General features: G+C 44.1%; 1 protein-coding gene across 1 annotated transcript; it reads right to left on the reverse strand.

Annotated features, from left to right (window-relative positions):
* Positions 1-4,483: 4,483 nt before the first annotated feature.
* LOC310985282 (uncharacterized protein) lies at positions 4,484-26,315 on the reverse strand. The gene is made up of 14 exons (XM_083970841.1): positions 26,280-26,315; positions 21,751-21,870; positions 21,508-21,621; positions 20,670-20,783; positions 18,940-19,053; positions 14,899-14,977; positions 14,510-14,738; positions 12,579-14,379; positions 12,293-12,466; positions 9,216-9,389; positions 8,954-9,127; positions 5,743-5,789; positions 5,009-5,590; positions 4,484-4,622 (listed from the first exon to the last, which is right to left on the reverse strand). Exons 2-13 carry the CDS (start codon positions 21,819-21,821, stop codon positions 5,061-5,063), a joined length of 3,621 nt encoding a protein of 1,206 aa, XP_083826967.1. The 5' UTR covers positions 21,822-21,870; positions 26,280-26,315; the 3' UTR covers positions 4,484-4,622; positions 5,009-5,060.
* Positions 26,316-26,955: the final 640 nt, after the last annotated feature.

Genomic DNA, 26,955 nt, shown 5'->3' on the forward strand with positions numbered 1-26,955 from the left:
AGAAAAGAGACGATAGTAACTAATGCACTCTGTACTGTATGCATAGATAGGTTTTTTTTATGACAGAGAGATCATCTGAACCTGACCCTGGCGGTCAGTGGCGAGCCAACCTCAGAAGTCGATAGTGAACGGACCAAGAGCCTGGTGTGGCCAGCCATGGCGTCTTTGGAACCATCATCATCCTGCTCCTTCATTTGAGATACAGATAAGATCACACGTAAACCTACCCTGGTAGTGAAAAGAACAGACATACTTCAAGAAACACACACACACAAAGGGACACTTTCTGTTAAGGTTTTTATTTTGGCGCCCCTTTAATGTGCACCTGTGCACCTATAGGAAGCCGGCTTAGGTAGGCAGGGAGTGTAAATTATTGTTCATAATTTTGTATAATACATTTATCAAATTAACCAGTTTTGTGTTGTCTGTTCTCTGCTGACCTTTTACTACTTCAGGCTCCGTAGTCGTACCTAGAGTTTTCTGATATTAGCCCAGCTTTAATTCATAGCTAATAAAATTAGTTATCAGTTACATTTACCTGGGGATCCGAGTTACACATTACACAACCTTCTGGCAGAGGTTGGTGATCTCATACCTCTGCAGCAAAAAGCTGTTTCTTACAGTTCACGATAAACAGCCACAGAACTGCTGTCCAGTATAGCAGACACTGTGCATGCAGCTCTAAAAAAAGAAACTGAATGAATCTCCATTTGTGACTGTGCTCACAGATGAGTCTACAGACATCACCAACCACAAACGCCTTGTTGTATATGTCCGAATCACTGATACTGAATCATTTCAACCAAGAACTCATTTTGTTGCAAATAAAGAGTGTCTGGATACAACAGGTGCAGGGATTGCTAAATGCATCCAGGAAGTGATGTCAGAGCTGGTTGTCCCATTAACCAAAGTGATGAGCATGGGATCAGATGGAGCTGCAGTCATAACGGGAAGAAACAAAGGCTGCACAGACATACTGCTTCGGTCCAACCCCCATATGGTGAATGTGCACTGTGTTGCCCACTCCCTGGCCTTGTGCACATCTCAAGCAGCAGAGGCAATAGCAGAACTCAAAGACCCAAAATAAGAGAAATACAAAAACTGCTGGAAGACCCAGTGCTCACCTACAAGGAGCTGCCTTCCATTTGATGGCTATCTTACTTCAGTGCTCTTCAAACTGTGCACAGGACAATTGACAGCCTGCTGACATAATTCACTGAAGTGACCCAGAATGTCAGCAAAGATCCAAAGGCCTAAAGAAAAAGATCGGCACTGAAGTTCATCAGCATCACTGCTCTGATGATGGATGCCATGGTTACAACCTTATCCCAGTTAATGCAAACAGAAAACATTGACGTAGCATTGGTAAAAGCAACCATGGGTTTTGCCATCAAGGATCTGGAAAAGATCAAAGAAATGACCTCTCCCAACCTCACACCATTAGCAAGCGACATCCAGAGCAACATGTACAGGGGTGAACATCAAATCACAAAAGCCACGTTTAATCTGAAGTAGTTGTGCATCAGATTTATTGACAGCTTGATAAGTAACATGCACATACAGGTTTCCAAACATCTTGCTGTTGTGTGCGTTTGGTGTGATGAGTCTCCGTCCCATCTGCTTTATGAGTGAAGAAGAGTTGAAGACCTATGGAGAGGAGGAATTAGAACTGTGTATTGCCCACTATGGGCATGAGCAAACCCACGAATGGACAGAGGGCGCCGAAGACCACCAGATGACTACCCATCCCCTCATCAACGCTGAACAAACTCGAGAGGAGTGGGCCCTGGTGAAGAAAGTTGTCAAAGTGTAACAGAGTTTTTAAAAAATGCACCTTTACTATTTATTATATTTATGTTGTATTTGGTTTGTGGGTTTTTTATCTTAGTCAAATAGTTTTATTTTCTTTTTACCTGTGAGAGGCCATTTTGCTGCACTTTGCTTTCTTTTTGTTCCTCCTGAGCCCCTGTAGTCCTCCAGGTTTTTGTAGCCCCTCCCTTCTTCCCCTCACAGTGATGTTTACAATGGCTGATGGTGAGTTCGGCCAGGAAATCCCACCAACAATTTTTGTTGTTTTCGGTGTTAATGTGGGTTTAACCTAATGAATGTGTGATGGAAAATGTAAACAGAGAATGTAAATATGTTTATCAGTTGTTTTCAGTAGTTTTTACAAACCATTTATATAACAGATATCAGCGCCACTCGGCTGTGGTTCTTTTTTGTGTGTGTGTGTGCAATGAGTGTCGTTCTGTATGTTTAGGGTGAGATAAAGGACGGATGATGAAACATGTGGTATCTGAATTGTCACCCGCAGGGTTATGATTTTACTTTTTAAGTTTTAGACGTAGCAAATGCTGCGTGTTTTTGGCCACGGGATGGCACTCTCTGTTAATTTAGTTCACACCCCATGTTTTGCTTCTGTTCAAGACAGATAGCTTTTATTTTTGTAATTTTCTTTGGAAATGTTACTGGAAAATTACAGGGAAAAAAGTGACAGTGATGTTAACAATGGCTGAGGGATGAGATAAAAGACGGATGACGACAAATGTGGTATCTGAATTGGTTACAAGAGCATAGCACTACCCCAGAGACAACATGTGGAAGCTTTGGGCATTGGTGACAAAATATCACCTGAAAGATTTCCCCAACCTCACCATCCTTGCTCAGCTGGCCACCACCGTGGCTGTGCATATGCTGGCTGTGAACAAGGGTTCTCTGCTCAGAACCTCATCCTCACCCCTCACAGGAACAGGCTGTCATCAGAACATCAAGAGCAGCTTCTCAAGGTCAGCCTGGGGCCCAAAAGCTCAGAGTTCCCTTTTGAAGAGGCACTAGCCAAATGGAAAGAGGTCAAGCAGAGAAAGCTGTTCACTATGAAGTACAAGTAATCATGATATATGCTCTAGACTTCACATTAAGCTGCTTACAATACACCAAAAACATATCTGCATAATTTTATTTTTCTCAACAGACTTTCCACTGTGTTAGTTATGTTTCATTTTTGTGGTAAAAGTTTCACAGTGATTGACTTAATTCATCTGATTTAGTTGATGTTCAGACAAGAAGATTTATTATGACTTATATAGACAATTTATTTGTTGACTCATGGTGATGGAAATGTTTCGTTTGTGTGTTTAAGTCAGCACTTTTATTGAAATTTTATTTTGGTACTACAGAATTCCACCATTTTGTTTTCATTTGAATTTTTGTAATTTATTTTGGTGCTATTTATGTTGCTACAAAAATGCTGTTTTATATGAATGTTGTATGTCATGCCACTGTGAAACAACACAAACTTTCAGATTTGGAATTTTATTTATTTAATTTCAGATACATTTTGAACATACATGAATAGGCTATATACAGTTGCCTCGTGCTGACGGGCCACTTGTTTACATAAAGGCTTGTTTAAGCCGTTACCTGCTGTTGTCCGTCTGCCATCTAACCGATTTCACGTGAATGCAGCATGAAAAATACGACTGAGTTGCTTGCGATCTACAACCGCACCGCTAGATGGGAGGAATTCTTACACAATATACCTTAAAGAAATATAAGAAAAGATCACATATCATAGCTATAGATAAATTCATCACAAGACCCTCACCACATGTTGGTGTATTTGTGTGTTATATCAACACACTCAAATATGCTGACACAGTTAGAAGTATAGCAAACAACATAACCTGTTTTTTAAAAAGTATTTCCACAATATCGTTGTTCACTCCCTACCCATGCTCCGACGCACCTGTTTTTCAAGATTTTTTAGGTGTGCATCAGCTTCCACACTTTGACCACAATATCGAACATCCTGACAGAAACACAACAAATGGTTTCCGAAAGTCATAAAAATCAATGCACTAAGCCTACATAAACAATTCTTGGGAGGCAAGAATGCACACATTAGAGTAGTTCTACCTTATGACCTTTTTCCTGGCCTTTCTCCTTGCAAACTCCTCCTACATTTCTGACAAGTTCAGACTCTATTGCCGGGGGGTGCGTACGTTCGCCTGTTTACATTACTATTTACATTACACACATAGTATAAAAAGGATCATGGACGGTCACATGGTTTTGTGTTACATATTATAGTTATTATAGTTATTTGTTACAACTCACCATAATATAGGATAATAATAATAACTGAGGGCCACTGAGAGGGCCACGGGAGCTACGGCCGGTTTGCCATCTCTGTCAACATGGGAAACCCACAACCTTAAAGGGACAACGAGGAGTTTCTATTTGGTTATAAAAAAGTCTCACGTTAATGTGGATAAATCTACGCTACCCACACTTGTTAATGGCTCCATTTTCGATAAATATATTGTTTTGTCTCTATCGTTATTTTGTTATTTTAATTAATGGTGGAAGTGCTGGGCGAGCCGACCAGCGTTTCCTTACTTTCGGTTTCGCGGAAGCTGCCCGGCGGGTCATGGGAATAACGCCGCCGAATCGCCGTTTATGGTCGTTTTGGATCTGACTTTTGGTATGGTTAAAAGGCCAGTGCCAGAGGACACAGTACATTTGAGGCAGCTAACAGGAAACTGTTAAACTTGGATCAGACGTGGATGGATTGTTGGCCCATTTCTCCAGAGAACTGGTGGAACTGAAACAAGTTTGTGGGCCTTTTTGCTCACACATGCCTTTAGAGCAGGAATGTTTCTGTATGTATACGAACATATGTGTATATGGAAATGAATGTATTATGACTCAAGCTAGGGATATATTTGAGTGAATGGATTAATGTACGTTTGAGGTTATGTGATGCTGATATGAATGTATATTTATGATTCCAGTTAGTGTAGCAGTGTGGATGCATGTGAATGCTGGCCTGAGTGGACGTTCACATCAGTTTGCTGTATGTGCGGGATTGTCCAGTGTGGTCTGTTTTTACTCCACCAGTCCTTTAACCTGATGTACGTTTTGCACTGTATGTGTTTTTATGTATGCAACTCGTTCCCTGTCTCCGCGACAAATTTCTCCCTGGTGGAGACCAATAAAGTAACCTAACCTTACCTAACCTACATCATCACCCACAAATGTTCAGAAGGACTCTGATACATTCAACACAGACTCACTGAGGAACTAGGACTGGACCTGAAGAGTCTAAACCCAGCATACAGAGGTTGAGTGAAGGTGGTGTTGAAGGTGTAGATGTGGATCAGTGAGTCAGAGGAGACTCTGTAGAAGGACAGAGAGCCAGCAGGACAGTCCACAAACACTGCTACTCTGTAAGAGACAGAGGAGGAGGTGATCTTTGTCGATCTGTTATTGTGCCAGACGTAGTAACCACCATCAGAGCACTCCAGACTCCAGGACTGATCGTTCCTTCCAAACTCACAGTCATAACTCTCCTCTTTCTTTCTGATTCCTCTGTAACTCACTGATATAGAAACCTTTCCTGTCCACTCGACCTCCCAGTAACAGTGACCAGTCAGACCAGTTGAACACAGCAGCTGAGACCAGAAGTCAAATCTGTCTGGATGATCAGGATATGACTGATCATCCTTCACACATGTCACCTTCCTGTTGTTGTCAGACAGTTTGATCTTTCTGTTCACTGTGTTTGTGTCGATTGTGGGTTGACAGGAATCTGATGGAGAGAACAAGACACAGCTGCAGTTATTGATCATGTGATCAGTTATTGACAGTTTGATGAAGACTCATGAGGTCAGTGATGTGACAGTGTGAAGATGGTTGAATGTGCTACTTTGTTTCCATGAATCAAAGTAAAAACACACTTACACTTCCTCAGACCTGGTGTCAACCATGGGACTCCAGCAGGCTCCACCCTGAAAGGAGGAGGGGGGTCAGAGCAGCACGTTCTCTGTCAGCATGCACACATGGACATTACATGGCTCTCTCACACACACACACACACACACTATTTTATCACTGTGTTCACATGGAGGCTTGTGTGTACGGATGAACACTGAGCACAGAGAAGAAGGAGCTGGAGTCTTTATCTAGTGATGATACAGAGCAGGAGGAGACGAGGAGGAAACACTTCATCATGTCTTTTCTCCATTTGATGTCACTTCAGTGTGAGACACACACTGAACACAACTTGTGTTTGTTCGAAGAAAACTCATCAGAAAGCTGAAGAATGAGGCTGTGAGCAGGTTTCCACATGTGGCACAGCAGCAGTGACTCTCAGCAGTAACAATTTCCTAACTTTCTTTACCGAAAAGATTGTGAATATTAGAACAAAGATGGCCAGTAATGGACCACAGATTACAGTACCCATAGAAGCACCTCCCAGACTTGGCGCATACTTGGACAGCTTCTCCCCCATCAACCTGTCAGACTTCACTTCTGCAATTACTTCCTCCAAGTCAGCCACTTGTCTGCTGGATCCCGTCCCGACAAGACTACTTCCCCTTAGTTAACACTTCTATACTGAACCAAATCAATCTTTCCCTAGTCACGAGCCGGTCAGAAAGACATTAAAGCAGAAGTAAGTGGAATGTTTGTGTTAATATAAGTCTTAAATATCTTCCGACGGCAATCACTTATATAGAGTGTTTGGTCAAACACGGGTCTGTCAGTCACTCTGCTCTGCTGTAAGCTGAGGAGAAAACTTTCCTTGTATCCTACAACCTTTATCCAAGAGAGAACGGCATAAAGGGGCGGTCCTCTCTGTGTGTGCAGCCAAGGGATGTGTGTGAATGTGGTGACGTAGGGACGAGGGCAGGGACTGCTAACTCCATCGGCTGAAAAGAAGTTAGCCAAAACGACCGGATCGCTTACTTCTGCTTTAAATCCTGGATGTCCTCTAACTTCTTGCTACTGAATTCAGATAAAACTGAGGTCATCGTGTTTGGACCTAAACACCTCAGGGACACGTTCTCTAATCAGATTGTTACTCTAGATGGCATCACCCTGACCCCGAGTACAACTGTGAGGAACCTTGGAGTCATTTTTGACCAAAAAACTCTCTAAAGAGTCTCCAGCTGGTCCAGAATGCTGCAGCGAGGGTTTTGACAGGAGTGAGGAAGAGAGAGCACATTTCCCCCACTTTAGCTTCTCTCCACTGTCTCCCTGTAGGATTTAGAATAGACTTCAAAATCATTCTGCTGACTTATAAAGCTCTTAATGATAAAGCTCCATCCTATTTGAAAGAACTCGTTATTCCTTACTGTCCTACCAGAGCACTCCGCTCCCAGAATGCAGGTCTGTTAGTGACTCCCAGTATCTCTAAAAACAGACTGGGAGGTAGAGCCTTCAGTTACCGGACTCCTTTACTGTGGAACCAGCTCTCTCCATGGGTCAGAGAGGCAGATACTCTAGTTACATTTACCTGTGCGTTCACACCAAAAGCAATAAAATAGCTTGTGGTCACTCCTATTGCGCCGCTTGCCAGCTCTAGCAGGCCCTTGCACCAAGCGACCAAAGGGGCGGGACTTTCAAGCTGCGCTGCAGATGTGTCCATTCAGGCTCTCTCAATTTCTCCTGCTGTGAGAATCCCAGACCGCAATTGGCTGTCGCTGTGGTAGCGCCGCTGCTCATTTGCATAAAGTTGAGCGGCTGTCAACTTTTGTCGCTCGCATTCCATCGCTCAAATCGCATCGCTCATCGTTGCCAGCGTACATTGAAAATGAATGGCAGCTGGTCGCCGCGGTTGCTCAAGTCGCTTTTGGTGTGAACGCACAGTAAATCTAGGCTTAAGACCTGCCTTTATGACAGAGTTTTTAGTTACGGCTGGTTCAGGTAGCTCTGAACCATTTTAGCTACGCTGCTATAGGCTTAGACTGTTGGGGGACACATCTGGTTACATGGAGCCCTCTCCTCTCCGCACATTTTTGAACTGTCATTATCATTATCTGTTGCACTTGGTGTCTCGCACTCTCTCTGTGTTTCCACAGATCCACCGGAGCTCCATTTCCCCGCACCAACCGCTGCCTGCATCAACACCCCCCCCCGCCCCCCCTGCTGTTAAACCGGCCTGCCCTCCCTTACCATGAACCAGTCTGCCATCCAGTCCTCCCATTATGCTGGCCTGCTCTCCCTGCCTTTCCTCCCACCAGAAGCTGTCTTCATCACATTCTGTGTGATAAACTGTTTTCTTGTCTGTATACAACATCTATTGCACGTCTGTCCGTCCTGGGTGAGGGATTTCTCCTCTGTTGCTCACCCTGAGGTTTCTCCAATTCTTCTCTGTTAAAAGGGTTTTCTATGGAGTTTTTCCTCAGTCGATGTGAGGGTCTAAGGGCAGAGGATGTTGTTATGATGCCATTTAAAGCCCTTTGAGACAAACTGTTTGTAAAAACGGGCTATACAAATATAATTGCCTTGCCTTGCCTTCTTTCTCTTATTTCCTCCTTGGTTGGAGACGCTGGGAGACGAATGTCTCTGAGCAGTGGACATGGTTTGATTCTTGTTGCTGTGTTGTTATTAGTGTGTCCACACTCAACAGGTGTCTACAGTCTCTGGGACTGTTCAGGTCAAACACTCTGTTGGTTCAGGAGCAGTTCAACCAGCTGCAGCTGAAATGTTTCCTGATATACTCTGAAATAAGGTCTGATCCAAACATCTGGAGAGACTCAGAGCACAGCTGCCAACAGCAGCTTTCATCAGTGAGATCCCTTCTCCTGAATATGACACAGTGAGTCATGTTGAGACACTGAAGTTATCATGAGGAGAAACTCCTGATCCCAGTAGTTCATCACTGTGATCACAGCTCATGTCTGAAACACTCTGAGATTTTGGCTTCAGTATAAACTGTGTTGGGACGAGTCAGACTGTGACAGAGGAAGTCAGTGGAGTGGGCGGAGCTTCACTGTGGCCTACACCACCTCTGGAAATGGTCTGAGTGATGGGATCTGATGTCATCAATGCATTGATCATCTGAGACAGATGTTAATACCAGGTGTGACCAGGAACGGGGCCATAAAAAATGTTCCAGCTCCTCCTCCTCTATCAGACAGGGTGTGTGGCTGCAGCAGCCTCTCCATACCTGAGAGAGTCCAGTCTCCAGTCTGGATCCTCCAGTCCAGCAGACAGCAGCTTCACTCCTGAGGCTCCTGGATGGTTGTAGCTCAGGTCCAGCTCTCTCAGATGGGAGGGGTTGAAGCTCAGAGCTGAGGCCAGAGAAGCACAGCCTCTCTTTGTGATCAGACATCCTGACAGACTGAACACACACAACACACAGGAACCCTCTGTCAACACCTGCTGCTGTGTTCAAGTGTCATCAGATAAACAGCTGGATGGATCCTCACCTGAGAGTCTCCAGTCTACAGTGTGGACTCTCCAGTCCACCAGACAGCAGCTTCACTCCTGAGTCCTGCAGGTTGTTGTTACTCAGGTCCAGGTGTCTCAGACTAGAGGACTGGGAGCTGAGGACTGAGGAGAGAGCTTCACAGCTTCTCTCTGAGAGGTTACAGCCACTCAATCTGAAGAGGAATTCAAGGGAAAACACTCACTCAATATGAAGGAAACAGTTTAGAATCATAAACTCACAACACAAACCTGAGAGTTTACAGTGTTTCTTACTCAACATGTTCTAGTTTGTATAAATATATTAACTCATTGAGTGCCGCGCTCCTTTCCAAAGTTTTAGTCAAGTGTACCGGCAATTTAGACCATTTTTGACTTTTTATGTAGAGCCACAGTGTATTCTATATTATTGCCACCAACACATACTGTGGCTCAATTGAAAGGTTTAACTTAATGCTTCAAGTGGCCACAAACCGTTTGTTTCTACGTGCCTCTGTTCCTGAGAAAAGTCAAGCTAAACATGGCTGGGTTTCACCAAAATCCCTCCTTTTTTTCTAGAAAAGGAGATAGAGCGTCTTTTATGAAAGGTGCGCTGTTTGTGTCTGTCGCTCTTCTCACACTCGCATTTCTGGATCAAAGGGCTCGTATAAGATAAATATATACAACACTTGTTGTTCTATTCACAAAACCACCAGCGGGGGCGGGGGGGGGGCGCCACTAAACAACAATAACACAGACGCACCGTGCCGTGTCACAGCTTCTCCCCGCGGAACGTGAGGGTCAGTCGGCCACCGCGGCTCGGGAAGACCGGTCCCGCCGGTGGTCGCGGTCCTTCTGTGGTTCGGGTCGGTGATGCCGGTCTGCTTTGGCCCAGAGACCATCAGATTTTACCGCGGGAGGACTTTGGGGAGGACACGGTGTTGCTCCAGATGAAGACCGGGCGGACTGTCGGCTGAGAGCTTCCTGTTTCTGCTCCGAGCAGCTCGAGCAGCTGGAGCAGCAGCGCGGGTGAGAGCAGAGCAGCTGCGCTGCATCTGCATGCAGAACTCGTTTGCAGAAGCCGAGTTATGATAAAAACTTCCAGATCATGAGCTGTCATGTGACTTTGATCGTCATCTATTTCAGTTCTCCTCGTCGTAGAGTCCCCAAATTTACATATAATGTGTATTAAAGTGTCTATTTTCATAATTAAAAAAAAAAGCAAAAAACGTAAAATTACGTTTTTGGCACTCAACGCATGGGAACGAAAAACGAGAAATTACGTGGTTGGCACTCAATGAGTTAATAGATTGATTATTTGCTGTGATCTCTCACTCATCGTATATTTTTGTTGTTTGTATATATACAGTCAGTGTTAAAATCAGACTCCATCATGCCTGCATTACCACAGTCACACCTAACCACACCCCCTAAGTTGATATAACCTCGCCCTCTGACCTTTGACCTGCTCTTTCGCTCAAAACATTTGCCTGAAGACAACGTGACTGTACTGCCCTAACTTCCTTTGTTTAGGTTGCACATGTTGTTTGAATGTTATCATTAGGGATGGGCATGATTAATCGATTATTGATCGTTGAGAATTTTATCGATCACAGAAATTTTTTATCGATTTATTATAAGGGATCATGTAGAGGGCAGAGGTTGTCATGGAGAAATAAACCACAGGTTTATTTTTTCATAACAACCAATAAACTCCATATAAGTATTATTATATAGGCCTATTATTATTATTACATGGTTTAAGAGTGAAATAATTCATTAAATATGACGGGGCGCTTGTGTCGCGGACATGAGCTGTGACCCCGCGGCTCCGCCCGCTCTGATCAGCAGGTTTGGTTTTCGGCAGCAGTGTGGAAGGAGCCTCCACTCTCTCTGTAAGTTACAAGCTACAAGTCATTTATCTAACATCACAATTAGTCCGAAGCTGTTTAACGACGGTTAAAATTAAACTTAAGGTAAATATCCTGCATAGTTTGTTTCTCTTTTCTGTGCCGCGCTGATCAGAGCGCCGCTCCGCGGTGTGTTGGCCACAGTAAAAACAATAAAACACACGCTGCTTGTGATTTTTTTTGTACAAGTGCAGCCAAACACGAGGCTGAAGAGGGAGGGACAGCAGAGCTGCTCTGCCAGCTCAGCTGCAGGTGCGCCAGGCAGCGCAACGGTACTTTTTTTTTTAACCTAAATGATGCCGGCACCGGTACCGTCCCCACAGTTGAAGCATAAGCACACAGACATCCGTGTACGTTGTTGTCTGACCTTCTTCCTTCACGGGGACTACCCTGAATTACTGGCACATGCCATAGCCGCACGCATTTTGTTTTTAATTATGAATATCAATATTAATATTAACGATTAATCGATAATTGATCGTTAATTTTCCCGAAGATCGATCAAAAAGATTTCTTCAAATGCCCATCCCTAGTTATCATATTGATTTTTATCTTATACTAGAGCAGGGGTGGCCAACCACTGGGTCCATCAGCGCCACAGTTTTGCTCCGTCCTCTGGCCAGCGGCAATCTCCACCAGGTGTGTCACGGCAGCGCAGCGCTGCCTTGTGAGCCAGCCGTATTCACGTGAGGTCACGCGATAATCCTACATACTACTCAAAGGTAGTTTCTGTTAAGTTAATTTAAAATCACTTTTTTATAATCTTCAGTCCTTTATTGTCATAAATAATTGTGTGTTTTCAACTTCCACAATAAATCTCTCGTCCGAGACCCTGACGTAATGTTGATATGAAGTTGTGATTATCTATATGAACTGGGCGTAAGGGGGTGGAAGTGTATTATGTTGATTCTGTGTCGGACTTCCTGTCTGGTGCGATCTGCTCTGTTGAACTTCTTGCAAAAAAATTATCGAGTTTTCATTTATCGTGCGATTAATTGATTTATTGATTATCGTCCCAGGCCTAAGTTCAACGTTCACTAAAACCATGAACATTTCCAATGAAGCACAGCCTTCCTCTGTGACCAGACATCCTGACAGACTGAACACACACAACAACACACAGGAACCCTCTGTCAACACCTGCTGCTGTGTTCAAGTGTCATCACATAAACAGCTGGATGGATCCTCACCTGAGAGTCTCCAGTCTACAGTGTTGACTCTCCAGTCCACCAGACAGGACCTTGACTCCTGAATCCTGCAGGTTGTTGTTATTCAGGTCCAGGTGTCTCAGACTAGAGGACTGGGAGCTGAGGACTGAGGACAGAGCTTCACAGCTTCTCTCTGAGAGGTTACAGCCACTCAGTCTGAAGAGATGATCATGAGGAATTAAAGAAGAAAGGAGTTTATTATCTATCCTGTTGAAAAGACACAAGTGTTTTTATATAATGATGAATGAATCTAACTCTCTACACTTACAGAGCTTTGTTAGAGGCTTTGACTACTGACAGCAGCCTCAGAAGAGCCGCCTCTGAAGCAGAGTATTTCTTCAGGTCAAACTCATCCAGATCCTCTCCTGATGACAGTAAGATGAAGACCAGAGCCGACCATTGAGCAGGAGACAGTTTATCTGTAGAGAGACATCCTGATCTCAGGGACTGTTGGATCTCCTCCACTAGAGAACGATCATTCAGTTCATTCAGACAGTGGAACAGGTTGATGCTTTTCTCTGCACAGCGAGTCTCTCCAATCTTCTTCGTGATGTACTGGACTGTTTTCTGATTGGACCGTGAGTCACTTCGTGTCTGACTCGTCAGACCTCGTAGGAGATTCTGATTGGTCTTCACTGAAAGACCCAGGAGGAAGCGGAGGAACAAGTCCAGGTGTCCATTTGGACTCTGTAAGGCATTGTCCACAGCGCTCTGGTAGAAGTTTGTCTCTGCAGATTTGACTTCTGTTTCAGTCTTCTTGGAAGTTGTTTGTTGTTGTGACATCAGGATTATTCCAGAGTTGATGAAGGTCAGATGGACATGAAGAGCAGCCAGAAACTCCTGAACACTCAGATGGACGAAGCAGAACACCTTGTCCTGGTACAGGCCTCTCTCCTCTCTAAAGATCTGTGTGAACACTCCTGAGTACACTGAGGCTGCTCTGATATCGATGCCACACTCTGTCAGGTCTGATTCATAGAAGATCAGGTTTCCTTGCTGCAGCTGCTCAAAAGCCAGTTTTCCCAGGGACTTAATCATCTCCCTGCTCTCTGGACTCCAGTGTGGATCTGTCTCAGCTCCTCCATCATACTTGACCTTCTTCAGTTTTAGATGAACCACCAGGAAGTGGATGTACATCTCAGTCAGGGTCTTGGGCAGCTCTCCTCCCTCTCTGGTCTTCAACAGCTCCTCCAGAACTGTAGCAGTGATCCAGCAGAAGATTGGGATGTGGCACATGATGTGGAGGCTTCGTGATGTCTTGATGTGGGAGATTATTTTTCTGGCCTGCTCCTCATCTCTGAACCTCTTCCTGAAGTACTCCTCCTTCTGTGGGTCAGTGAACCCTCTGACCTCTGTCACCATGTCAACACACTGAGGAGGGATCTGATTGGCTGCTGCAGGTCGTGTAGTTATCCAGAGGCGAGCAGAGGGAAGCAGTTTCCCCCTGATGAGGTTGGTCAGCAGCACGTCCACTGAGGTGGACTCTGACACATCAGTCAGGATCTCAGTGTTGTGGAAGTCCAGAGGAAGTCGACACTCGTCCAGACCGTCAAATATGAAGACGACCTGGAACTGATCAAACCTGCTGATTCCTGCTTCTTTGGTTTCAGAGAAGAAGTGATGAACAAGTTCCACCAAGCTGAACCTTTTCTCTTTCAGCACATTCAGCTCTCTGAAAGTGAATGGAAAAGTGAAATGTATGTCCTGATTGGCTTTGTCTTCAGCCCAGTCCAGAGTGAACTTCTGTGTTAAGACTGTTTTCCCAATGCCAGCCACTCCCTTTGTCATCACTCTTCTGATTGGTCGGTCTCTTCCAGGTGGGGCTTTAAAGATGTCTTCTTGTCTGATGGTTGTTTCTGGTCTGTCTGGTTTCCTGGACGCTGTTTCAATCTGTCTGACCTCATGTTCATCATTGGCCCCTCCAGCCCCTCCCTCTGTGATGTAGAGTTCTGTGTAGATCTGGTTCAGGAGGGTTGGGTTTCCTGCTTTAGAGATCCCCTCAAACACACACTGGAACTTCTTCCTCAGGAAATATTTGAGTTTACGTCCACAAACTGGAGCAAAATATTCTGAATGAAAACACAAGAAAAAAGATCAATAAGTAAATAAAACATTTTAATTAATGTATCCCTCCATGTGTTGATGTCAGTGAACGTCTCATTTGTCCACCATGTTGAATCTTTGTGGAAATCCTCTTACTGCTCTGCAGACGCTCAACCAGCTCCTCCTGCTTCATCCTCCTCAGGAAGTTCACTGTGATCTTCACTAATGCCTCTGTGCTGCTCCTCCTCTGCTCTTCATCCTCACCGTCCAACACCTCCTCATCCTCCCTATGACTCCCTGAGCATTCTGGGTAATCTGGACTCAGAGTCTTGTGGATCTTCTTCAGCTCGTTCTTGACAAAAGTGACCATGTTCTCCTCCAGCAGCTGGAACAGAAACTCTATGAGTGACAGCATCAAACTAAAACCACGGAGCCAAACATCAGATCTATGTTGGACAGACTGACAATCCACTGGTGTCAAAGTGCAGCATGGAGATGATGGTGAACACAACAGATGTAACAGCAGCTGTTGGACATGTCCTCACCATAAATATGGAGTCCAGGTGTGTTTGATGCCGCTGGGCAGACTGACCACTGGGAACCTCTGAGCTCTCCTGGTCCACTCTGTGGAGGAATCAGTGTCAAGTGAACATCAGTACAGAGAGATAATACAAGATGGACTTTATATGTCCCCTGAGAACGTTCACAACAGACAGAGACACTTTGATTTCAGACCTGGTCCAACAACACGTCGTACAAACTGATTCTTTTGTACAATAACCTGAGTCTGACTGTCAGTTACGGCTTACATCTGATCAGCTGATCCACGTCCTCCTTTAAAGTTATTGCCCATGTCCTTTGACCAGTTGCTCTTTAAAGACAGACAGCTGGGGACTTCCGGGTGCACCTCCAACATGGCAGCAGCGTAAAGAGTGTTCTCCCCGGCTTTAAATTTGGGATGCCCTGGATAAGTGTCAGTAGGTAGATATAGTACGTGACAAATATTGAACAGAAAGGGCAAAGAGAATGACGAGAGGGAAATTGGGCAAAAAGTCTCAAAAACCCCAGTTAAACGTCGACGAAGACGACGAACAATATATGTTAGCATCAGAGCTAGCGGGAGAGGAACACGAGCTAACAGCGGCTGCACGGTCGGGGGAGACGACCCCGAGCAGTGAAAAAGAAGTGGAACAGTCCACTCAAGAAATGGCAAATTTGGAGACAATACTGCGAGAACTACGTGATTTTCGTCGTGAAAACACGGACACTCTCAAGGAAATTAAGGAAGAGCTCAGGGAAACAAATAACAGGATCGACAATGCTGAGACGTGGATAGTGGAAGCTGAGCAGCGCCTGCAGCACATTGAGGACGCCACATTTGAACTGCTGGAGCTACAGAGACAGTTCAAAAACAGGTTGGTGGATCAGGAGGGACGGTCAAGGAGGGAAAACATCAGGATTCATGGGGTGAAGGAAGGAGCGGAGGACAACGCCAGCTCTATGATTGATTTCACTGAAACGCTTCCACAGGAAAAGCTGGTGATGCCACCGTCACCGTGGTGAGCTCTCTCACCGGGCTCTAGCGTCACGCCCCCCCCCCCCCCCCCCCCCACCCCCCCGGATTCTCCGCCGAGATCCATAATGGTGAGATTTATGAGCTTCAGAAACAAAGAGATCATAAAAATCGCGTTCCAGAAAAGAGGTTTTGAGTACGAGGGGAGAAAGGTGTTTCTCGACCATGATTAAGCTCCGGACGTACTGAAAAAACGCAAAGAATATACAGAGGCAAAAAAAGTTTTGAGAGAGAAGAAAATACGCTTCCAAACACCATTTCCAGCAAAGCTAAGGGTGTTCTATGAGGGAGAGATCCGCGTTTACAACACGGCTGAAGAGGCGACTAGGGCTGCCCCCGACCAAAGATTTTCTTGGTTGACCAGTGGTCTTCATTTATAGTGATTAGTCGACTAATCGACCCCCCAGAGCAGAGCTCTTTCAGCAGGAGTTTAGCAGACAAGACCAAGAGGGTCGTAGATTGAGTTGACAATGGATAAAATGCCCCTTCTTGTCATCGGTCTGTCTTGTAGTTTCATGCTGTAGGTGAAAGTGTCTGTTTCTGTGTCCCACTGTATGCCAAGAGCCCTCTCAACTGGTAAAACATCATGGCTTAGATCCAGGGGCCTCATGTATGAAGGTTGCGTACGCACAAAAACGTGGCATATGTCCTTTTCCAACGTTCAGATTAGGGATGACCCAGATTAGGCCTGACCCAAAAAAGTTGAAGCTTCGTTCATTGCCATGGTAATCGATCGTGAAGTCCGTGATCGATTTTTTTTTTTTCCTTTTTGACACCGGTTCTCATCGGCAATTGTTACATTAAAATGATTAGGCTACTTGGCATCCTGGAAACCTGCCTGTTTTTGGAGATATGCAGTGTTTGTTTGCCATTACTGCTTACATTACTGCTCCTCCATGGGTCAAAGAGGCAGACACTCTAACTACATTTAAGTCCAGGCTTAAAACCTTCCTGTATGACAGAGGTTTTAGTTAGGGCTGGTTCAGGTTGCTCTGAATCATTTAATAGCTACGCTGCTATAGGCTTAAACTACTGGGGGACACATCTGGTTACATGGAGCCCTCTCCTCTCCTCTCAGTACATTTTGAATTATCATTATCTGTTGCACTTTGTAGTTTGGCCTTGGTGTCTCGCACTCTCTCTGTGTTTCCACAGATCCACCGGAGCTCCATCTCTCTGCACCAACCGCCGCCTGCATCACCCTCCTACCCCCCCTTTTCCCCTGCTGTTAGACCGGCCTGCCCTCCCTTCCTATGAACCAGTCTGCCATCCAGTCCTCCCATTAAGCTGGCCTGCTCTCCCTGTCTTTCCTCCCACCAGAAGCTGCCTCCATCAGCTCTTGTCAACACTTCCATGTTTGGAAACATAGTAAAAGCACGCACATACCGAAAATCCGCACACCAGCAAAAGCTCCAGAGCAATAATTTATTATCACATTTTCATGTTTCCTACATTCTCTGTTCCAAACTGTTTTCTTGTCTGTTTTCTTGTCTGTAACATCCAGTGTGCTACAGCAGCTGGAGTGACCCAGACGTGAGGAAATAATTTTTGCCACGGCATTAACTCATTCGTGTGAGTAGTGGCTCCAAACCGACCTGTCGGTAGATATGAAATATGTTTTCCTTTCGTATTATGTGTTCTTTTTGTAAACGTGAGAAGCGTTTTATCCTACTCTGCTACTGCCTGTAATGCTGCGCTGATTATCACCTCCTTTACAAAGTATTACATTCAGATGCAGTCACAAGCTGTGTCTCAATTCAGGGGCTGCATCCTTCGGAGGGTGCATTTGAAGGCCGATTACGTCACAGCGCTGCGCGAAGGCTGTCCCAATTCGTCCAAATTCGAAGGGTCCTCCAAATGCGTCCTCCTTTCCCCTGCATTCGGAGGATGCATCGCTACCATCCTTCGCGGCCTCCCGTATCCCAAGATGCTTTGCTGCACCGTTGTTGTTATTAGCAACCTAGCCGTTAGCTATCGAACGGAGCAGCTCTGTGCTGTAGCCACGGTAACCCGGCTCTGCGGCCAGCTCGGAGGTGGCTGCCCGCTGCTGAGCTCTGCTCTGCTCTGCTCTGGCTGCACAGGTGAGGAGCGGAGGTGTGTGTGACAACTTTTAATAAGAAAGCTATGAAAACACATTACTTGTGCTCTTTATTCTCTATTCACTTAATAGCCTGAAGCCCCCCCCCCCTGGCTGCTGTTCAATGGTTTGTTTATTAGTATATTAATGATAACTGCCCTTGTATTGATTCTACTTCTTGAAAAAAAAAAAAAAAAAAAGAGGAGGAGGAGGAGGAGCGGTTGAGCCGTTACAAGCGGCACTTTTAAATGTTTAATGTCCGGCCGTTGTTTACGTTCGGCCGTTGTTTACGTTCAGATCAGGAAATGCTCTGAAGGCTAGACCGTCCCATTTACCGACCGTTGATGCAGCCGACGGAGGAGCCTCCGAAGCCGTTGCCTCCGGAGACCGCGTAGGCTGGGTCCTCCGAAGGCTGCAACCCCTGAATTGGGACACAGCTACAGTCCCCACGACTCATAAGTTTTCACACGTTTTTATGAAAATGCGTTGTAACGTGCGTTACTTAGATTGTAACGGGTAAAATATTACCAAAATTTTATTTGCAATGCGTTATATTACCTTGTTACAGCAAATAGTAATACATTAGTGTAATTTCGTTACTTTTGTAACACTTTACTCCCAACACTGGTAACATCATCTATTGCACGTCTGTCCGTCCTGGGTGAGGGATCCCTCCTCTGTTGCTCACCCTGAGGTTTCTCCAATTTTTCCCTGTTAAAAGGGTTTTCTATGGAGTTTTTCCGAGTCAATGTGAGGGTCTGTTTGCACTGTGAGCATCACTGAATATTAACATGTGGATGTTCAGGCAGGGACTCTTTACTGCAGCGTGTGTCTCAGTTATAACTCAGATTTTATGGAGAAGCATTGACATTTGACTCCAAAGGAAGAACGTTCAACAGAAACTCAAAGGCTTTGAAATGTAGTTTTGTCTCTTACATCTGATCAGCTGATCCACGTCCTCCTTTAAAGTTAATGAACCAGTCCTTTGATTCGTTGCTCTTTAAAGACAGACAGCTGGGTTCAGGAGAGTCTGGTCTCTGCTGCTGGATCCTGAAACAACAACACAACTGATCCTTCAACTTCAACTTCAACTTCAACTTCAACTTCAGCTTTACTGTCCCCTAGGGGAAATTCATGTTGCAGAAAGGTAAAAAAAAAAAAAAAAAAAAAACACAGAACATATAGAGTACATCCACACAACAGTGAAACGACAAGTATCCCAGAGGGCAAACTGGGAGCTGTTCCATACAATCGAAAATAAATAAGTAAGTAAATAAATAAATAGATAAGTAAGTGGGGTGTATCATGACTGTTTAGAATTTGAATTAAGTTGGGTAATGGCTTGTGTTATGAATGAGTTTTTCAGTCTATTTGATTTGGCTTTTGGCAATCTAAATCTCCTGCCAGAGGGAAGGAGCTCAAACTCGGCATGGAGAGGATGGTCAGGACACTGAATGATGTCCTGAGCCTTAGACATTATCCTCCTGTGAAAAATTATGGACAGATCGGGTAATGTAACCCCGATAATTTTACTGGCCACTTTGACAATGTGTTCCAGCCTCTTTTTATCTCCAAGTTTGAGACTGATAAATTTGCATGTTGGAGAAAAACTGATGAAAAATATCTTTTAATAAACACAACAACTGACTTTTAGAGAGAAAAGTCTTTCTGACTGTTTTAAATTCTGACCTTTGACCTGTGGTCTGGCTCTGATGTTCCCCATACAGAGTGGTTTTAGATCAGGGGTGTCAAACTCAAATATGCCGTGGGCCAAAATTTAAAAATAGGTAGAAGTCGAGGGCCAGACTGGTTGTTTATTGAAATGACCTTTTTGCACATATTGAACCTAAAACTAACAAAGCCTGTACATTATTGCATTTAAAACAACATAGATCATTAAATAAATAAATAAATAAATAAATAAAATCAGTTGCATTCATTTCTAATGGCTCTATCTGCAGCTTTCCTTGGTCATTTCTAATTAGGGAAGCACATGATTAACCATTAAAGCAGCACTAAGTAACTTTTCAACCTTCATAAAATATTTTCATAACTTTTGTGATGATACATCGACTTACAACAAGTTGAATGACACCTCTGTCGTGGTCTGAGGGGGTCTGTATCTCTTTCTCTGGCACTAAGCAGCTTTGAGGAGCATGGTAGGAACCCAGCGCTCACTTTACTTTCACTTTTGCGAGTCACAACAAGGAGGGAACAGGCAAAACGGCACTTTAGCAATGGATTATGTTTGTGTTTTCACTTTGAAATGATCCACTGGAAACAGAAACTTAGTTTTGATGTCTTCTGTTAATTTCAATGCAGGATATTTACAGGGCTTCACGCTAGTGTTCATGGGAAATGGAGTCTTCCTTCAGGCAAAACACTACCGCTTTGGTCCACAGGCGCCGCCAAACTCAACCAAAACTGAAAGTTCTTTAGTACTGCTTTAACCAATATCAAGACATATTTCCTGTTGCTACTGGGCTACACTGTGAGCATCACTGAATATTAACATGTGGATGTTCAGGCAGGGACTCTTTACTGCAACTGGACAACAGGTATCTGAGTTATAACTCAGATTTTATGGAGACTCATTGACATTTGACTCCAAAGGAAGAACGTTCAACAGAAACTCAAAGGCTTTGAAATGTTGTTTTGTCTCTTACATCTGATCAGCTGATCCATGTCCTCCTTTAAAGTTAATGAACCAGTCCTTTGATTCGTTGCTCTTTAAAGACAGACAGCTGGGTTCAGGAGAGTCTGGTCTCTGCTGCTGGATCCTGAAACAACAACACAACTGATAAATGTGCATGTTGGAAAAAAAACTGATGAAAAATGTCTTCAATCTTTTAATAAACACAACAACTGACTTTTAGAGAGAAAAGTCTTTCTGACTGTTTTAAAGTCTGACCTTTGACCTGTGGTCTGGTTCTGATGTTCCCCATACAGAGTGGTTTTAGAGCAGGGGTGTCAAACTCAAACACGCCATGACAACATATTGTCATGTGTATTGTTTTGCCTCGTGCTGACGGACCACTTGTTTACAGGCTTGTTTAAGCCATTACCTGCAGTGGCTGTTGTCCGTCTGCCGTCTAACCGATTTCACGTGAATGCAGCATGACAAATACGACTGAGTTGCTTGCTATCTACAACTGCACCGCTAGATGGGAGTAATTCTTACACAATGTACCTTTAAATAAATAAAATCAGTTGCATTCATTTCTAATGGCTCTATCTGCAGCTTTCCTTGGTCATTTCTAATTAGGGAAGCACATGATTAACCATTAACCAATATCAAGACATATTTCCTGTTGCTACTGGGCTACACTGTGAGCATCACTGAATATTAACATGTGGATGTTCAGGCAGGGACTCTTTACTGCAGCTGGACAACGTGTGTCTGAGTTATAACTCAGATTTTATGGAGACTCATTGACATTTGACTCCACAGGAAGAACGTTCAACAGAAACTCAAAAGCTTTAAAATGTAGTTTTGTCTCTTACATCTGATCAGCTGATCCACGTCCTCCTTTAAAGTCAGCACCTAAGCCCTTTGATTTGTTGCTCTTTAAAGACAGACAGCTGGGTTCAGGAGAGTCTGGTCTCTGCTGCTGGATCCTGAAACAACAACACAACTGATGATAAATGTGCATGTTGGAGAAAAACTGATGACAAATATCTTCAATCTTTTAATAAACACAACAACTAACTTTCAAAGAGAAAAAGTCTGACAGTTTTAATTCTGACCTTTGACCTGTGGTGTGGCTTTTGGTTTTAGAGGGAGGGGCTCCCTCCTCTCTGTCCTCACACTGATCCATGCTGCTGAGGTCACATCCACATCAGCTCACACACACTTTGTAGCTTCACCTGCAGAGGAAACACACATCATTCATCTGCACATCAGCTCACATGTCCATCATGTCTCCAGCTGCTCCTCCACTGATTGGCTCTTCTTCTCTGCTTCATATCAGTGTTAGCCTCGCATCACCAGGCTCTTCAGACAAGCGAAGAGCCTGGTGTCTGTTACCTCCGAATTAGTCTGCATTCTGGTTCTTGTCTGTAGCGGATACCGAAATCACCAGATTCACCAAAATAAAACTTATAAAATAAACATGAACTTGTAATACAATAAAAGCAAAATGTTAACTTAATGGCTCTGGGACTTTCTTGTAAATTATATTCCTTAAATTAAAGATTTTTACCGCATTTTATTAGCTTGGTGCTTTTATTTTGAAGGAAAGGTCTGTCTCTCTCGCCCTGGATCTGTTTACTACAAAAACAGCGAGTCAACGGCCCCAGACTATATCAGTGTCAGTTGAATGCAGTCACACAGCAGTGAGGAAGAGGAAGCTGCCATCAGCTGCTGTACTTCTACTATCAGTCCACTAGATGGCGTCATGAAGCTGCAGCCCAGCAACATGATCCATGGACCACTGTTTCCATCCACTGACACACACAAGGACTGAGATCCACTGAGTTGATGTGACACAGTCTCTGTGTGGACAGCGTCCCTGTAGAAAACCACTGGATCAAACAAGCTACAGTTGATTATTACACACACAACAACTGGGCCAAGACTTATTTCACCTCACAGCTCCACTATCACAACATTCAGTCATTTCACTCACACTGGAAATTCAAAGAGAGAAAAACACTCTCCAGCTGCCACTGACACTTATTGTCTTTGTCCATCCATTCATCGTCTGCTCCATCAAATGTCACAAAATACAGACAAATGATGCGTTCAAGTTCCTCTCAGTCTGAGGCCACGTCTTCAAATGCCTCGTTTTGTCACAGCAACAATCAAAGAGACAAAAATATTCAGTTTACAGTCAAATCAAACAGAGAAAACAAGGAAATCTTCAGTTTTTCAGGCTGAAAACTGACATTTTCTGCTTGAAAATGTTGATTGAACTCTTGCAGCTCTAAAATATTTTCCACAACAATATTGATGTTTTGTGTCCAATGATTAACCCAGAGAGTGTTTGCTGTGTAAACACAGACATGAGTCAGTGAGCTGATGTAACCTACAGAGTCACAGGACAAACATGCTGTGGTTTCATCTTTAATCATGTGTTTCTGAGCTCATCCGGTGTTTTTACATCTACAACCTGCAGCTGGAAAGTAGCTTCACCTGTCAGGTACATGAGCTGCAGTATGCTATATAATACTCAAGTAAAGTACAAGTACCTCACAACTGTACTGCACTAAATATACTCACTACTGTGAAGAACCTGTTACTGAACACTGATCAACACTGGAAAATCAATAATCAATACAGTCATTTGAGTGTTGATCAGACTAATGTTCATCAATAGACTGTAGCTGTTGAAGCAGGAGCCAATTTAAATGTCATGTCATGACTCATGTCTGACGAAGAGCGGTTTTTGCTCGAAACGTTAAACATTATCTCCTGTGAATAAATGGACTGCATTTTGGGGCCCTGTGGTGTGCGAGCCGTTCTATTTTCTTTTTTATCTTTGTACGTCACCGGCTCAGCACCTGCCCAAAGATTTTGGCACGGATGTGCGTGTGGTTTTTCCTTTTTTTGATACGCCAATTTAAATTTAAAAAATTGGTACAAGTAGAGGGCCAGACTGGTTGTTTATTGAGAACTTACTGAAATGACTTTTTTGCACATATTGAACCTAAAACTAACAAAGCCTGTAAGTTATATTATAAAACATCATTAATCAGTTGCATTCATTTCTAATGGCTCTATCTGCAGCTTTACATAGTCATTTCTAAATTAGGGATGCACGTGATTAACCATTAAAGCAGAAGTAAGCGATCCGGTCGTTTTGGCTAATGCTGCATTCCGTAAATTACAGCTTCAAGTCACAACTTACGACTTTGTAGCGTTCCAGGCAACCCACTCGTGTTTTTCCGACCTGTTTTACCTGTGAAAGTCACTATAACGGCCACTCGTAACTTCTGACCCGTGAACTCGTACCAGATCGAACTGGTACGACTTCACAGGTCGGAAAAACACGAGTTACGGGCTGCCTTGAACGCACCATAACAGTCCTCGTCCCTACGTCACCACATTCACTGCGTCCCTTGGCTGCACACACAGCCCTTTATGCCGTTCTCTATCCTCATTGGATAAAACTTGTAGGATACGAGAAAAGTTTTCTCCTGGGCTCAGAGCAGAGCAGAGTGACTGACAGACCCGTGTTTCAGACCAAACACTCTATGTAAGTGATTGCTGTCGGAAGATATAACTATTTAAGGGTGTATTCACATCTGTTTAGTGCGCACCCTGGTGCGCACCAAATGTTAAAATGATACATTGTTTCATTTTTCAGTTAGTGCGGTTGCGTTCACACCTGCTTTTTGTCACTCGGGACCAAACTTGGAGAACGTCACGTCTCCATGACTACCGGCTGGAATCTGGAAGCGCTGATTGATAAAACTTTTATGATGGAGACTCAAGTAGAGCCGGTTGTTAGTAGCTCTGGTCATTTATTTCTATATTGTTTGCATGTATAACTCTGTTTGGTACTTCCGGCTGGTTTCCGGTTGCGTTCACCCAGCTCGGTCCCGTTAGTTCCCGGTTAAACATTAAACACGGCGGACCTCTGCTGCTGCAGCTCGGTAATCAGCTGCTCCGCGGACCCGAAGGACGGACGCCGACCTGTCCGGTGTCTGAGCGGACTCAGCGGACACACACCAACCGGCTGCCCTGCTGCTGCTGCTTCGTTTGTGGGGACAGAGCTGCGTAGGACCGGAGGAGGACCGGAGCACCGGGCGGTCTCCCCGCTGCGTTAACCCGTTGTCAGCGACTACGGGAGCCCTTTTAGCTCAAACGTGTTGAGTTGGCCTGGCAGTTGGCTCGCACCAGAGTGCGGTTGCTTTCACACCTAAACTAGTACGCACCAGAGTTCGGCTGGAGCCGAACCGAGACCACCTCCTCAGGCCGCACTAGTTTTGGTGCGCATTAGAGTGCGATGTGCTTTCACACCAACCCAAACTGGACCAAATTTAGTGCGCACCAGATTTAGTGCGCACTAACACTGCAGGTGTGAATACACCCTAAGACTTATATTAACACAAATATATCACTTACTTCTGCTTTAACCAATATCAAGAACTTTGACTATCATTAATATATTTTTTTAGCTACTTATGCTGTCAACTCATGGGGCCTTGCCGACACGTGCAGACTTACACTCGTGCCTTCAGTCATATCAGTCATTTCGCAGCAAGAAGGGGGACTGACTGCAGGTCTCCGGGTCTGCAGACACATGCTGCTAGGTTGCTGGTGCTGATGAACAAGTTGTTTTTTTTCCTTCTCTTTATTGCAAACAAGTGCATTTACAAACTAGTCAGGCAAATATTATATCTGTGTCAAAAATTCACCAAGAGCAGACATCTTGTTTCAGAGATAGAATCACACAATATCATCAATATGCTGATGAACAAGTAGTAAGTAGGAGAACTGTAATGTACAGAGCAGTGACATATTGGAATAGGCTCCCACCATATATGACCAACATTGAAAATAAATGGAGATTCAAAAAGAAAATAAAAGAGGCCATTATTAGTAAAGAACTCACATTTTTTTAAGGTTTTGAAAAGTCAAATTTGGTTTGTATTTGTAAAATATTTTTTTATTCTTATTATTTTGTTTTATTTTGTTGTTTGTCATTTATCTAATTCTGTAAGTTATTGTATTATGTTTTGATTGTCACATATGAGTGTCTGGACCCCAGGAAGAATAGTCCTTACCAAGGTGAGGACTAATGGGGATCCATAATAAAACAAACAAACAAAACAAGTTGGACAAGGACTCTGATAGACGTGCCAACGCTACAGTCTATGTGCCAACCATACACAAGGTGCCAACGCACTGGCAATGCATTGTGGGATTTGTAGTGTATAGTGGTACGTGCAACCAGCTCTAATAGTAATTTGATATTATCACGCGGGCCAAAGATCCATCGCGGGAGTTTGACATAATGTGATCTAGAGCCTTAAAAACCCTGTGACCTATCAGTCCGCCACACTGAGTCCACATCAGTCCTGTAACAGACCAAACTACTGACCATCCACTAACTCTGCTTCTGCTCTTATTCCAGCGCGTCTACCGACAACAACCACACGACATGGCGGACACGGCTCTGTCGGTCCAGACTTTACAGTTACAGCTCCGACTCAGCTACAGTAACATTATAATAACACAACACAACAACAACATAACGACAAGTTGAAGGACAGAGAACTCAGGTAACGACAGGTGTTAACGAGGAAAACATTCAGACTGTTCACCTTACCTTCACACGAGAAAATGAACTGCGACACACCCGCTGGATGAAAGTGAAAGTAACTTTACACAATAAAGAAGTGGAGGGGGAGGGGAAAACCACAGGGGAAAACCAGTTGGAAGTCCTAGACTTTTTATTGCAAATGATTATAGATAAGATCAGATAAGATAAGATGGGCGGGAGTTTAACATCACAAAAGCACCTACCTGTCTCAGGGAGGTTAACAGTCACAGCCTCATGGATCTCTGCTCTCAGCTCGATTTGAGCGTCTCATCAGACTTTGTCATTGTCCCAGTTTACATGCAACGACGGCGCTGTGCGTCGTTTCAGCAGGTTAATACAGCCCCCAGTTACACATTATGTATTTCCCTGTCCTGTTGACTTTTCTGTCACTGAGTAAAAACCTGGATATGAACAATTTAATAACTTAATACATTCTCAACTCCAGTCCAGTTAAAAAAAAGGAAGCCAGTGTTCCTTAAAAAAAAAAGGAAGCCAGTGAACCGTCATTTGTCTCATTCGGAAACAGATGGCTTCCTTTTTTTTTCTTTTTTTTTTAATAAAACACAACTTCTCGCTGGTCGCACTGTGTGAAAAAAAAATGCACTGAATCGCCGCTGACGCCGGGTTTTTCCTTGTTCGTGCGGCTTCTCCGCTCTACTTTGTGCCGTTTCTGGAGCAGCGC

This window comes from Trachurus trachurus (genome assembly GCF_905171665.1).
Source record: "Trachurus trachurus genome assembly, chromosome: 4".
Taxonomy (NCBI): domain Eukaryota; kingdom Metazoa; phylum Chordata; class Actinopteri; order Carangiformes; family Carangidae; genus Trachurus; species Trachurus trachurus.

Bases quoted from the DNA above. Each gene is read 5' to 3' on its own strand.
- LOC310985282 (XM_083970841.1), bottom strand. From the start codon at position 21,821: ATGGATCAGTGTGAGGACAGAGAGGAGGGAGCCCCTCCCTCTAAAACC. The intron at 14,978-18,939 runs GTAAGAGACAAA...ATTCCTCCACAG, and splicing joins CGTGGATCAGCTGATCAGAT to AGTGGACCAGGAGAGCTCAG. The intron at 9,390-12,292 runs GTGAGGATCCAT...ATTCCTCTTCAG, and splicing joins TGTAGACTGGAGACTCTCAG to ATTGAGTGGCTGTAACCTCT.